Raw genomic sequence first — 14,434 nt, forward strand, 5'->3', positions numbered from 1 at the left:
TAAAAGGAATAACAAAAGAAAAATACAAAATCCTGATGTTGCAGGAATGGCTCTTATCTTTATGGAGGGAAGAGCTCCAATTAGGAATATGGAACTTTCACAAAGAACTGTGTCTTCTAGAAATGAACAATGACAGAAACATAACCTCTAAGTTTTATTAGATCAAGGTTATTCCCTCATATCTCCCCTTGGTGAGCTCATATCGGGGCTGGTTGTGGAATGTGCTAGATTATTAGCAGATTATGAGATCCCCAACTTTCAGAATATCTTCGCGCATGGAGGTCCCTGTTGGGAGATATCGTCATGCTTCCTGTCATGATTCTACCTTTCTATAGTGGTGAAACAAGGCATGGATAGCATCATCCACTGGACGAATATTAAGTTGTAGGTGTTAGTGAGTGAATGCGTTATGTTCATCCCTTTGTGACGACACTGAAAATATATCTCCCATAAATATTGGGATAGATGAAAACCTCAATATTGATCACTGACCACTGGCTACAGAAAGTCTGAGATTAGTGCTTTGAACAGAGGAAGATCTTGCCTCGGAATTTTACTTCTCTGTCTCTGAATATATGAATGCTAGCCTTGGTATCTTGTTCTCAGAGCAGATCTTCTGGTGTAATTACCTGGTCACTGCAGATGGACCTACTTCACTGGAGGTTGAAGTGTAAATTCACTTTCACTTCCCCATTTATAATTAGTTTATATCTTCATTAGTTATAATTAATCTCCCATATGATCAATCTGAGGGTGACTTTATGAACTGATATTTTTCTCTACGACATCTAATAAGAAAAAACCTTCTCCTCCGACTTAAGCTGTGTTCAGACAATGATTTTTAGGCGCTGCATATTTTGCTGTGCCAAAAACACAGTGTCTTACAGTTCCAGAAAAGTGGATGGGATTTATAGAAATCTCATGCCTGCAGTGTTTTTTCTAATTTTTTTTTAACAATTTTCACAGCGCAAACTGTCCTCTGGTGCGCGTTTCACGTCTGCAATATGTCAATTCCTCTTGCAAGTTTTATGTGCAGATATTCTGAAAAAATTGCATTAAATACAGAAAATCCACAAGTAAACGCATGTAATCCACACATGACTATCAACAAAGTTTTGTCAGAACCAAATACTAGGAAGTATCAAAAGAAAAGCAGCTTTATTTATAACATGACACAACAAAAAGTGCAGCGCCAAAAACGTGATAAAAACGCATGTAAAAAATGCAAGTAACCGAATTTACATAATAGGTTCAACAACATAAAAAACACACCAAATACGGTACTCAGCGTTTGAACGTAGCCTAACGCGATGTTAGCAAGCAATATTTTTTTTTAATATAAATTAAAAGCTGCTTTTTACAGTATCAGTAAAAGTTATGTGATTTCAGAAATCACATGCACACGCATTTTTTAAAACTGCAGCATGTAATATCTTTCAGAGTTCTTGCAATGATATTTCATCCATAGAAAGTAATAGGAAAGTGAAAAAAAACACATGTACTGTACACACAGCACACTTTATCTGCACCCAAAAAAAAGAGACAAAAATGCCACAAAATGGGTGTTTTGAATGCAGCGTTTGTATTGCCAAGGGAGCAGGTTTTTGGCTGCTGACAAAAAAATGCAGCATGTGAGCAAAGCCTTAATTAAAAACTGTCAGAATGTTTTTGCTATGTAATCTGAGAACAGCATGGTGTAGGGGCAGAGACCCTGATTCCAGCGATGTGTCCCTTGTTGGGTTGCTTGCTCTCATTTTGATACAATCACAGTTTTCACTGCTGTAAATCTAGCAGACCTCTGAATGCTGAGCTCTGTATAACCCCATGCACACCACTGATTTGCAGCTTTCTGTGCACACTGTGCATAGGTAGAAAGCTGCTGATCAGTGCTGGGGGATTGGTTGGATTAGGAGGCAAGAGACACCAAGTTCTGTAGTGATAATCTCCTGCTTATAAAACACTGATTGTATTGAAACAGCAACAAATTGCTGTGACAGATTCCCTTTTAAGGGGTGGTCTTATCCCAGACATTTAAAGTGAGCCTGACAGCATGATTTACACCTATAAGCTAATACCAGCAAGTTTTGTGTCTTCACAGCATTCATCTACTAATCAGGACTAGTCCAAAAGGTGCATGCTCAGCGATTTACAGTCTCTCCCTTTCAGCCGCTATTACGCTTACAGAGATATGACTGATGTCCCATTCAAGCCCTCTTTGATCTCTACATCCTGCGCATGTGCGGTAACAGACATGGCTTTTGGCATGTGCAGTGATCTCATGCCTGCATGCCACCTCAATAGCTAAAGAGACCCTGGCACCAGTTGAAAAGGAAGAATGGGGCCCCCCCATTCTGGTGAAAGGCGCAGGTCCAGAAAACCACCATGGTTACTTACCGGTAGTCGGTTTTTCCTGAACCCATGACAGCACACCTGAGAGAGGGATCCGTCCCGCCAGGACAGGAACCTACTGAAATATAAGGGGCGGTACCTCTCCCCCGCTTCAGTTGGTTACAGAGCATTAGAGGACTTCCCGGTTAGTTACATGTTTATCAAACACCACATCAAACAAATACACCCTACTAGAGTGCACACCCATACGGTGAAAAGGGGGGGAATATACGTGTGCTGTCATGGGTTCCGGAAAAAAACGGCTACCAGTAAGTAACCATGGTGGTTTTCCCTTCACCCATGATAGCACACCTGAGAGATTTTTGGAGACTTCGAAACACCTTAGGGAGGGACCACCGCTTGCATCACCCTTCCACCAAAGGTTACGTCAGCAGAGGAGGATAGGTTTAGTTTATAGTGTCTAAAGAAGGTTGATGGTGAGGCCCAGGTAGCGGCCTTACAAATTTGATCAATTGATACACCTCTCTGCCTTTTCGGCCCAGGAGGTCACGACGGCTCTGGTGGAATGAGCCTTGATGCCGTCAGGAATCGGAACACCACTAGCTGAGTAGGCTATACTAATGGCCTCCCTAATCCATCTGGCAATGGTCCCCTTTGACACTCCGTAACCCTTCCTGACTATGATGGAAATCCGACACTACCTTAGGTAGATACGCGGGGTTTATTTTTAACACAACCCTATCCCGATATACATGGGTATAAGGTGGATTTACTGAAAGGGACTGCAAGTCACTTACTCTACGGGCCGATGTAAGGGCAACTAATATAATCGTCTTCAGGGTAAGGTATTTTATAGGCAGTTGTTGAATAGGCTCAAATGGTTCTTTTGTAAGGGCCTCTAACACCAGGTTTAGATCCTAGAGCCCTATTAAACAGTTTACTAAGATTCACGAAGATCACTCACCACCCGTAATCAAGGGTACCGGACTCGGAGACTGTGGAGGGGCACGTGACCTGTGCTCTCTGGACATCGAGGAGTCCCTCGATCTGTGGCTGGGGCGACTGCTGCTTTTGCCACTTGATCGGCTACCACTCTTGTGCTTGTGAGCCGAGCGGTTGTGAAGGAGGCAGAGCCGGTGGAGACGGCGACCGTTCCTGCTCTGACTCCATGGTTACCTGTCCGTACTGACCGCCATCCTCCTTTAAATAGTCTGCCTCGGTCCCGATGAGCGTCTTCCCCCTGCGACCGCCCGCTGCAGCCTCCATGAAAAAGCCGGCCGGCGTCACACCGGGTGCCATGTTGCCGTTGCCTTACTGACGTCAGCCGGGCGCGCTCCCAGGATGCCCTGCGCTGCCGACGTCAGCGGCCGGAAGACGCCCCCGGCCCTCCTTCGCTAGACGATCTTAAGGAGCCGGTCCGGGGGCACGCGCGAGGGGAGAGAGGCGCGGTGGAGCGTCCAGGGCTTAGGAGCTGCCTGCCGTGCCCGCACGAACCCGAAGTCACAGGGGGACCCCGGGGACTGCGCTGCCAGACACCCGACGGCGGGCGCTACAGGTAAGGTAACCTGCTCTTCCCACGCCGGGATGGGCCTGGGTCTTCCTTAATCCATGACAGGCCCCACCGCTGTCAGTATGGGATTCCCTTTCAGGACAGGAACCCAACTGAAGCGGGGGAGGTACCGCCCCTTATATTTCAGTAGGTTCCTGTCCTGGCGGGGTGGATCCCTCTCTCAGGTGTGCTGTCATAGGTGAAGGGAAAATCATACTTACAATACTTAACAGAAGAACAAAACTTTGAAAGGAATTAGAACCTGTGACACAAAAGTCATTGCTAGCAGAGTATGCCAGGAGGCTCTGGGTATGCTTGCTGTGGAGTTGTGCCACAAATATTGTCAGTATTGATGAGCGAGCATACTCGCCACGGCTCGATCGAACATCGGGGTGCTCAGGCATGCTCGTTACTCGATTGGCCCATCCCTGGCCCAAAAGTCGCAGCTGTTAGACAGCCAATGAACATTCGGAAATTCCCCGCCATGCATGGTAATGCCACAGCCATGTTGGCTATTGGCATTACCGTGATTGGAGGGCCGCATCACATCATCCGGTCTAATAGAAGACCTGGTGACGCGATGCTCGGCACACTCTACTCTGAAAGCAGTTCAGGGAGAGTTGAAACTATTAAATAAATAATTTAAAAAGTTACGTGGGTCCCCCTTATTTTTGATAACCAGCCAAGGTAAAGCAGACAGGTCCAGGCTTATATTATCAGGCTGAGTAGGTCCATAGAAATTGGCGTCTTCCCAGCTCACAGCTGCCCAAGAATTGGCACATCAATTAAGATGAACCAATTCTGGTGCTTTACCAGGCTCTTCTTGATTGCCCTGGTGCGGTGGTGTTCGGGGTAATATTTTTGGGGTTTGATGTCAGCTGTGTAATGTCAGCTGACATCAAGCCCATAGGTTCGTAATGGAGAGGTGTCTATCAGACATCCACATTACTAACCCAGTAAACAAAAAAAACACAAAGAAAAAAAATACTTTATTTGAATAAAGACTCCTCCACACTATCAGTCATTCACCAATTTATTACCAAAAATGTTGCCAAGAAGCTCCTCTGATGTAGTCCATGTTCCTCGTATCCGGAATCTGTGAATAGCAGTAAAATACTGCTATTCACAGGTGCAGGGTAGTTACGACAACTTTAATCAAAGCAATTGGCTCAACATTGCGCTCAGCTAGAGCCAGCAGCTCTGTTGAGAGTTGTCGTCACTACAAATAACCATGGATTTTCCCAGCCTCAAATTTCAGCTCCCAACTGTCTGCTTTACCTTAGCTGGTTTTCAAAAATGGGGGAGACCCCACGTCATTTTTTAAAATTATTTAGCTCTCAGCAGTGACCTGGGAGTCAGAGATGCATCCAGGCGTCTTCCCTCATTACATTTAAGCACTAATTCCATCCATTTCAGTGATTTTCCTGCCCTCCCAACCCTCTTGTCAGGGTCTTCTGTAAAAATCCATGAGTTTCACATTGACTTCCATTACACTCACTACTCAAGTTGAGCCCGTCTGAGTGTCTGAGCTGCTCAAATCGAGTACCGAGCACTTGAGCATTTTAGTGCTTGCTCATCACTAATCGTCAGCTTTATCCCCATAATTATATCAACGGTGACACTCCAAAGAGAAGTTGTGCAGCAAGCAGAGGATATTGCATCCAAGAAGATGAGGAACAGAAATCTAGAAACGTATGCTAATTTCCATCGCCTGACATCTACACATGATCACTGGAAGCCGTCTATTACCAACCATCGCATTAACACTATTTTGATGACAAATTCTCTTTAAAGTCAAAAAACTTTCCTTGGGTAAATTATTTAATGGAGAGAATGAAAAATACTGAAGGAGCTTTTCTGCATACGTGGATCTAATGCTTACGATCAGAAATGTGCTATTAAAGGAAATTTGCAGCAGAAAATGAAATGTTTACATCAGATTTCTTATGCTACGTATGTTTTTGGAATTTTTATATGTATATTGAAAAAGAAATCCGTAATCTTGCAACCTTTACACTGGCTACTAGGCATAATACTAGACTCATTCTTCCTGTCCTGTACAGATGACTCCTTATCATCAGACAGGATTAAAATGAATGATAATGCCTCTATATGCAGTAGATATCACAGGATCCACCATTCACAATAGGTGATGTCACAGCTCACCTCCTCCTCCTCCTGTACAGTGACTGATAACACCTCTATATACAGTAGATATCACAAGATCCACCATTCACAATAGGTGATGTCACAGCTCACCTCCTCGTGTACAGTGACGGATAACACCACTATATACAGTAGATATCACAGGATCCACCATTAACAATAGGTGGTGTCACAGCTCACCTCCTCCTCCTCCTGTACAGTGACTGATAACACCTCTACATACAGTAGATAATACAGGATTTGCCATTCACAATAGGTGATTTCACAGCTCAACTCCTCCTCCAGTACAACGACTAGTTAGACCTCTTCTAGATAACACAAGATCCACCAATCACAATAGGTGATGTCACAGCTCACCTCCACCAGTGTACAATGACTGATAACACCTCTATAAACAGTAGCTAACAGAGGTTCCGCCATTCACGATAGGCAATGTCGCAGCTCACCTCCTCCTCCAGTACAATGACTGGTAAGACCTCTTGTTGATAACACAGGATCCACCATTCAAAATACGTGATGTCACAGCTCACCTCCTCATCCTATACAGTGACTGATACCTCTATGTACAGTAGCTAATACAGGATCTACCATTCACAATAGGTGATGTCATAGCTCACCAGTTCCTCCTCCTGTACAATGACTGATAACACCTATACATACAGTGGATAATGCAGGATTCACACAATAAGTGATGTCACAGTTTACCTGCTCCCCCTCATGTAAAATGAACGATAACTTAACTTCCTGTGTACAAATGACTTTTCGGCTATCTAATTATCATCACAGACAGGATTATGACAGATGACACATCTATACACAGTAGATAACACTGGATCCACCATTCGTAATAAATGATGTCACAACTCACCTTCTCTACCTCCTGTAGAATCACTCATAACGTAGGATCTGCAATTCAGAATAGCTGATGGTCATATCTCAACTGCCCCCCTCCTACCTACACAATGACCTTTGTCTTGATGAAAATATACTCAGTAAATGCTTCTATACAAACAAATAGGGTCCGAGTCAATCTACGACTATTGCTAATGTCCATGTGAAGAACAGGAAGTAGGAGTCAGATACTGAACTTATTGACCAGTGTGAAAATTGCAAGATTTTTTAAAATTGTATACAAGTTGTATCTGATGTATTTGGTAGCCGCCCCCCCCCCCCCCCCCCGATTCATTTGGCAGATGTATGACCAGCTTTAGAGAGTCACCGTATGTCTATGGTGTTTATACATCTCAGTGCCTTGCTGATATCCCTCCAGGGAACGGTGGATTGGTAGAGCGCTTTCACCTGGCACTATATACTGTACATGTTTGCCGACAATGTTACCTTGCAGTCTCGAATGTTGCTGATGCAGTTTTCCCAATAGCGCCAAAGCCTACTCCAACTGCCAGGCCCTCTGAAAAGGAAAAGAAAGCAGATTTATATAAAGGAAGTAGCTTTATGTCTCTTAGTACAGCAAACCACAGCAATATTTAACATTGCTACGTCTCCATATGTTATGACAACCCCACAATAAGAGCCTGAGTACATTATTGTAGTGACTACCTAGTAAACGTGTACTTACAATAGATTTTTTATGGCTTTTTTGTCAGAATTTTCAGTATTGTAGCATAACAACAGTGGCTTTGACAAAAATATTCACTCTTACATATATTCACCATTTTAGAAGAAAGAGGCAAATAAATAAGCGCAATGCCAGAGACCCTTGGCAGCAGTTTACTTTTTGTGGGAAAAAAAAGGATTGGGCATGTTGAAAGCCAACAGCCTGATCATTCCTTTTCCAACCATCTGTTGTCAGCAGGTTTGGCTGACATTTATCTAAAGTACATGGCCATACATGAGACCTTTGTCTGCAGATCATTGTGGTGACAGTATCTGGTGTTGATCGTGTGTGTTTGAACATTGCAGACATCAGATTGTTAGGAATTTTTACCAAAATCCCCAACCCCAAAAACACAAACGTTAAAGAAAAAAAACAATTATGTCTGGCTAAATTAATGTAGTTGTCCACTAGATATATTAAAAGTGGGCCCAAAATTATCTTATGACAGAAAGGAACTCGTCTATTGGACCCCTGTCACTCTTCTGGAAAACTGCCAGGGTCCCGAGAAAGTCTCCTCGCTTCCTCTTCCAGAGGAGGACTACTCCAGCAAATCAAAGGCAAATGATAGGTGCCTTCTTCTGGCCTTCCAGCTCAGATGGAACATCAAGGCTGCAGTCGATCAATGGCTGCTGATTGGTTGCAGTGGTCACATGATGTCATCCGCCAGGAGAGGAAGCTCGGGCAGCTGAGTGGAATAGCTAATCAGAACTGGAGTTAAACTAAGCAAAGTTTGGGAAGAAACTGCAGACCAATGTAATTTCTTTCCAGCATTTCGATCATGCATACAGGAAGCTTTAGAAATTATTTTTAGCAGGGCACAGTCATACATTGTAAGAGGTCAGGGATAAGACACACTGGGGGGCACAGACAGATGTGTCACAACATCAGAACAGTGACATAAAGTGTCTTATAACTACACAGCCTTTCCTGGGAATGAGTCACAAGCCATCCCATGAAGCAAAGGTTACAGTGACCTTTCCCATGCAATTATCATATGCACATTAAAGGAATTTAATTAGTAAGAAATGGATGCCAGTGGAGTAAATTAGCATTACAAATAACTCAGAGATGGTCGCTTGCTTGTCATTCCATTTCAGTCCCAGGTTTAGTCACAGTGTCAGGTTGACAGCAAATGCTTCAGCATGGCTGATAATGCTCCTCAGCAGTAGAGAAAGACTGGAAACCTGCTAAGTATAGTTCTACCTGTGCATAAAACAGAAGCCCAAGAGTCGTGGCAGGGGCATATATCAGGAGCCAGGAACCCAAGGATGGCTCCAGGTCTAAATTAGGGCCATATATCATCAGTCCCGGCACAATGTTTGCGTCCTGATATAGATTAGAAGCACATCAGTAGCCCAGGGTTGCACTGCTGGGTCCACGTGTACAGTAGGGTTCAGATAAGGAGTCGGGGCACACTGCTGTGTCCATGTCTACAGTAGGGGCCTTAGATGAGGAGTCTTCCACAGTACTAGGTACAGATCTATAGTAGAAGCACGTCAGTAACCCAGGGATGATGCACTGCTGGATTCACGTCTACAGTAGGGCTCAGATAAGGAGTCGGGGCACATTGCTATGTTCACGTCTACAGTAGGGGGGCTTAGATGAGGAGTTGTCCAACAGTACTAGGTACAGCTCTAAAAGAAGCACGTCAGTAGCCAGGGTTGCACTGCTGGGTCCACGTCTACAGTAGGGCTCAGATAAAGAGTCGGGTCACACTGCTGGGTCCACTTCTAGAGTAGGAGTTTAGGTGAGGAGTCAGGCACAGTACTAGAGTAGGAGCTTACATGAGGAGTCAGGCACAGTACTAGAGTAGGAGCTTACATGAGGAGTCAGGCACAGTACTAGAGTAGGAGCTTACATGAGGAGTCAGGCACAGTACTAGAGTAGGAGCTTACATGAGGAGTCAGGCACAGTACTAGAGTAGGAGCTTACATGAGGAGTCAGGCACAGTACTAGAGTAGGAGCTTACATGAGGAGTCAGGCACAGTACTAGAGTAGTAGCTTAGAGGAGTAGTCAGCCACAGTACTAGGTACAGATCTATAGTAGAAGCACATCAGTAGCCACAGTTACATTGCTGAGTCCACTCCTACAGTAGGGCTCATATAAGGAGTCAGGGCACACTGCTGGGTCCACGTCTACAGTAGTGCTCAGATAAAGAGTCGGGTCACACTGCTGGGTCCACGTCAGGAGTTTAGGTGAGGAGTCAGGCACAGTACTAGCGTAGGAGCTTACATGAGGAGTCAGGCACAGTACTAGAGTAGGAGCTTAGATGAGTAGTCAGCCACAGTAATAGGTACAGATCTATAGTAGAAGCACATCAGTAGCCACGGTTACTTTGCTGAGTCCACATCTACAGTAGGGCTCAGATAAGGAGTCAGGGCACACTGCTGGGTCCACATTAGAAGCTGAGGAGCACTTCTGGGTCAAAGTCTAAAGCAGGTACTTAGATTAACAAACAGAGCACACTGCTTGGTCCAGGTCTAGAGTAAAAATACAAATTAAAGCACTGCTGGACCCAGATGAAGTGTAGGGCTACGTAATAGAAGCTGAGGACCACTTTGGAATCTAGGTCTACAGTGGCAATGCATATTAGAAGCCGAAGAGTGTTGCTGGTCCTATATCTACAGAATGTGTGAACAGAAAAAGGGGATTTACAATAGAAATGGATAAGAAGTTTTTAAGTAATTTTTCAGTTATTTTCTGCCTTAAAGAACTCCTCAAAAAACTCTAGTATTGAAGATAGCCTTAGAAGCGAAGAGTGTTGGATATAGGTATAGACTAAAAACATATTTTAAAAGCAGATATGCCACTGCTGAGTCTAGGCAAAGAGTAGGGCTATGCATTAGAAGCCTGGGAACACTGATGTCTTCAGATCTGGAGTAGTAACAGAGAAACTGAGGAGAACTGCTCCTTATAGATCTACAGAAGTAACATTTTAGAAGCAAAGGAGCACTACTGGGAGCAAGTCTAAAGTAGCTACACATATTAGAAGAGGAGAGCTGCTTGGTCTACAAAAATTCTAGAGTATAAATACATATTCAAAGGTGAGGTAGGCTGATGGAGGCAGGTCAAGAGTAGAAAAACATATTAGGTGAGGAGCACTGCTGGGACCTAGTCCAGAAGTATGGACAGAGATCAGATGCCGAGGAGCAAGTGATAGGTTTAGACCTAGAGTAAAAACACATATAAGAAGCTGGGGAGCAGTGCTGGGACCTAGTGTAAAGTAGGCGAAGAGATTAGAGGCTGTGGAGTGCTGCTGGATTTAGATCTAAATTAAAACACATAATAGAAGCCGGGGAGTACAGCTGGGTCCAGGTCTAGAGTAGAAGCACATATTAGAAGTCAGCGCTCACAGCTGTGTAGAGTGAAGGCATATATCAGAACTTGGTTGCAGGTCTCATGGAATTGCCTCATCAGTTCTTCAGCTTCCAACATTATAGAAACTTCTAACATGAATGTAATGTCCAGTTAAGAGAGAACAACCATCTTAAACATTACATTAAATGCCCCTCACTGCACATTACAGATTTGAAAAGCCCAACTATATTCCAATGGCTTCATCACAAGAGCCTCGTCACACTTGTCAGTATTGCCACTACATTGGCATTTTGGCATTGCTCCCCCACATACTGTGCATTAAGGTGTAGCATCTGTGTAATATCTGTTTACGGTAAAAACCCAGTGATCGTAGCCAATACTACATCAGTTGATTACACCTTTCAGATCCGCGCTGCAACATTTTCATTTATCAAAGCGTGTATCTTCTGCAATCAACATTTTGTTCCCAGCTTCAGCGCTGAGCCCAGAATATTTCTAGCTTGATAGCCTAACCTTTGGTGGTGAAACTTCTCTTTCAATAAGTCGCTCATTCCCCTGACAGGTGACTGCAACATTCATTTTCCCCTTTTATGTTAACAGATTTTAAAAAACTTCCAACAGTGACCTATAATTCCTGTATTTGTTACCTTTTCCTTTGCTGAAAGTGTTCAGAATTGCTTTCTGATATCAGTCATTTCAGACAGGGTTGTAGTGTTGTTCGATGGGATATCAAACAAGAGAGATAAGAAAGGTTCCACCTCATGATAAATTAGCTATAGATGACACATCTCCAAGTAACTTGTGTTATATCGCTGACGATGCGCTCTCATTTCGGGCTGAAATCTGCCAGTTCAAAACCAGTATAAACCAAATTTACTGGGCAGGCTGAAAGCTGCCTGATATTATATATTAATAATCATATATTATGGAGCAGCCAGGAGCAATTCTTCTATTGCTTGATGTCCCTGTCTCACTCGTCTGGTGATAAAACAGAAACCAAGTAAAGGAGGGGACTGTGTGGGAGGGAGACACAAAGCAGAAACATGAGACTGAATTGTGTGAACCGAAGCTGCATTGTCTCCCCCCCAAAAATGGAAAAAATACATTTATCTTTACACCTTGCTATCTGCCATTATGTTTACTCCACACCTTATATCAGGGAGAAGTAAAAGAAAATAGCACAACATGGAGGTGGCAATAGGGTCCCAAATGTATACTGTCCACATGGATTCTCTTTTCACCGGGCTGCATTTATACCACCTGAATTTGCAGCTTTAAATGACGGCTGATTGGTAAGTAATTACTATTGGCGATCACTTAGTAGCCTGTCTACACAGGCAGACTGCACTCAGATTAGTAAAAGATCTCTTAATGTGCATAGGCTGCAAATTGAGTCCTGTCTACACAGGATGATGCGGGACAGAGAACGATGATCTTTTATGGAGCACAAAGAAACATTTCACCTGATGATCAAGCGTTTTGCTCGTTTGTAAGGTGATAGTAAGCATGTTTAGACTACAAGATTATTGCGAAAAAAGTTTTCCTAGTAAATGGATCTCAAAGGTGTAGCCTCAAGTTTGGTAGTTATCCTCTACCCTGGGGATCGAAGATATCTTCCTGTGCTCTGGGGATCTAACCGCTGGGAACCCCACCGAACCCATGTGAATGGAGCTGTGGTCGATCATCTGCATTTCTGCAAAATTAATTCTTATGGGTGTGCCAAAGAACAGCCGAGTGCAGCGCTCATCTATCTCCAATTGTCCCATTAAAAATGAATTTACTGGCAGAAGGCTCGGACTGGCCCTCAGGGGAACTGGTGAATCCTCCGATGGGCCCATGTGCAGCAGTGTACACTTTATTCACTATGTACAGACAAAGGACAGAATCTCATAATTCAAGAAAATGCTAAATTTATGAATGAGGGTAATCCAGCAGAACATAGGGCCCCCAGAATCAATATTACTGGTGAGCCCTAGGCAGCCCAGTCTGACACTGAGTGGCAGTATGCATGGTCGCCCACTGCCACCTTCACACGAGGCTCTTCAAAGAACCAAAGAATTGGGAAACCAAAGATCCCGGATTCCTCCAATAATCATCGGTATGTGAGCCCTCACACACATTAGACTGTCGGCCGAATCCATCTATATTAAATCATGTTAGTCTAATGAGTATGGTGGCCTTTTAGTTTTCATTTTGTAACCAATTTTGCTCTGTTTGTAATAGATCAGGGGTTTATTTTCTTTAATACTGAGTCCGTACAAAAGGATGACAACTAGACATGTGAACAGAGCCTAAATAATGTAATGTATGTGCACAATGAAGCACCATCATGACAGCATAGTCAGTGGATTGTACGTATAGTATCAGTGTGAGCCCTATATGATCTATGTCAGTAGATCAGGAAGCCCACTTCATTACAATCTCAATACATAGCAAGGAAGAGGATTCCTTAAACAGATTACATAGCGCTTTCACAAATAATGTGGGGCCGAGCATTTTGCATAGTTCACTGATATAATTAGCTCACCCATCAAACTCAATTAGGATGATTTCTGCAGATGCTGCAACTCCGATGAGAAATTATAGATTGAAATCTTAACTGATGGTGGGAGGTATCTGCTTGGGGAAACACAAACTTCTCAGAATTTTGGTTACTCTATATCTCCATATCATAGACTGACTACCCATCCTGACAACGTGATGACCCAATACTGTGTGCTAAAAGGGGCCCTGGCACATTAGAGATATAGAAGCTTTTACCAAAATACCTCCTCATATCATACAGGGATATTACATTTCTTTATAAAGGTGAGATGCCAATAGTGGAAGAACACGCAGCATCCTGCAGAGACCACTGAAATCAATGCTGGAAAAGGGAGCCATGAGCGCTCTGCTTCACCATACAGCCTGAGCGTCTGAGTCTCAGCGCAGCAGGCATGATGGCCCCATGATATTGCATCTACTGCGTGGAGACTCAGTCAAAACACTGGGTGACCGGAGATAGGAGAGTAGTTCTATGGTTTTCTTCAAATCATACTGTGTGTGGGAGATTGCGGAATATCATCAAGAAGTTAATTTATTTCAATTCTTCAATACAAAAAGTGAAACTCATATATTATATAGAGTCATTACACAGTGATCTATGTCAAGTGTTTATTTCTGTCAATGTTGATGATTATGGCTTACAGCCAATAAAAACCCAAAAGTCATATATACCATATATACTCGTGTATAAGACGAGATTTTCAGCCCATTTTTTGGGGCTGAAAGTCCCCCCCTCTCGGTTTATACACAAGTCATATACCTGGGAGTCGGCGGGGGAGGGGGAGCGGGGGTGTTAGGGTCATACTCACCCCCCCAGCGGGGTCTCTGCAGCCCCCCCGCTTCTCCACGATCTCCCTTCCTGCCTTCAGCGGTCACGTGGTACCGCTCATTA

The 14,434-nt window shown here is 43.8% G+C and overlaps 1 protein-coding gene across 5 annotated transcripts in view; it reads right to left on the minus strand.

The window, feature by feature from the left end:
- The window catches only part of SLC39A11 (solute carrier family 39 member 11), a 641,085-nt gene that overhangs the window by 17,457 nt on the left and 609,194 nt on the right, over window positions 1–14,434 (minus strand). For all 5 annotated transcript variants that reach the window (XM_073560128.1, XM_073560111.1, XM_073560102.1 and 2 more), the window contains one exon: window positions 7,403–7,472. In XM_073560128.1, coding sequence (XP_073416229.1) covers window positions 7,403–7,472 — 70 coding nt within the window. The remainder of the gene's footprint in view (window positions 1–7,402; window positions 7,473–14,434) is intronic.

This window comes from Dendrobates tinctorius, unplaced genomic scaffold, assembly GCF_039654945.1.
Source record: "Dendrobates tinctorius isolate UK_male_01 unplaced genomic scaffold, ASM3965494v1 ptg000014l, whole genome shotgun sequence".
NCBI classification, from domain to species: Eukaryota; Metazoa; Chordata; class Amphibia; order Anura; family Dendrobatidae; genus Dendrobates; species Dendrobates tinctorius.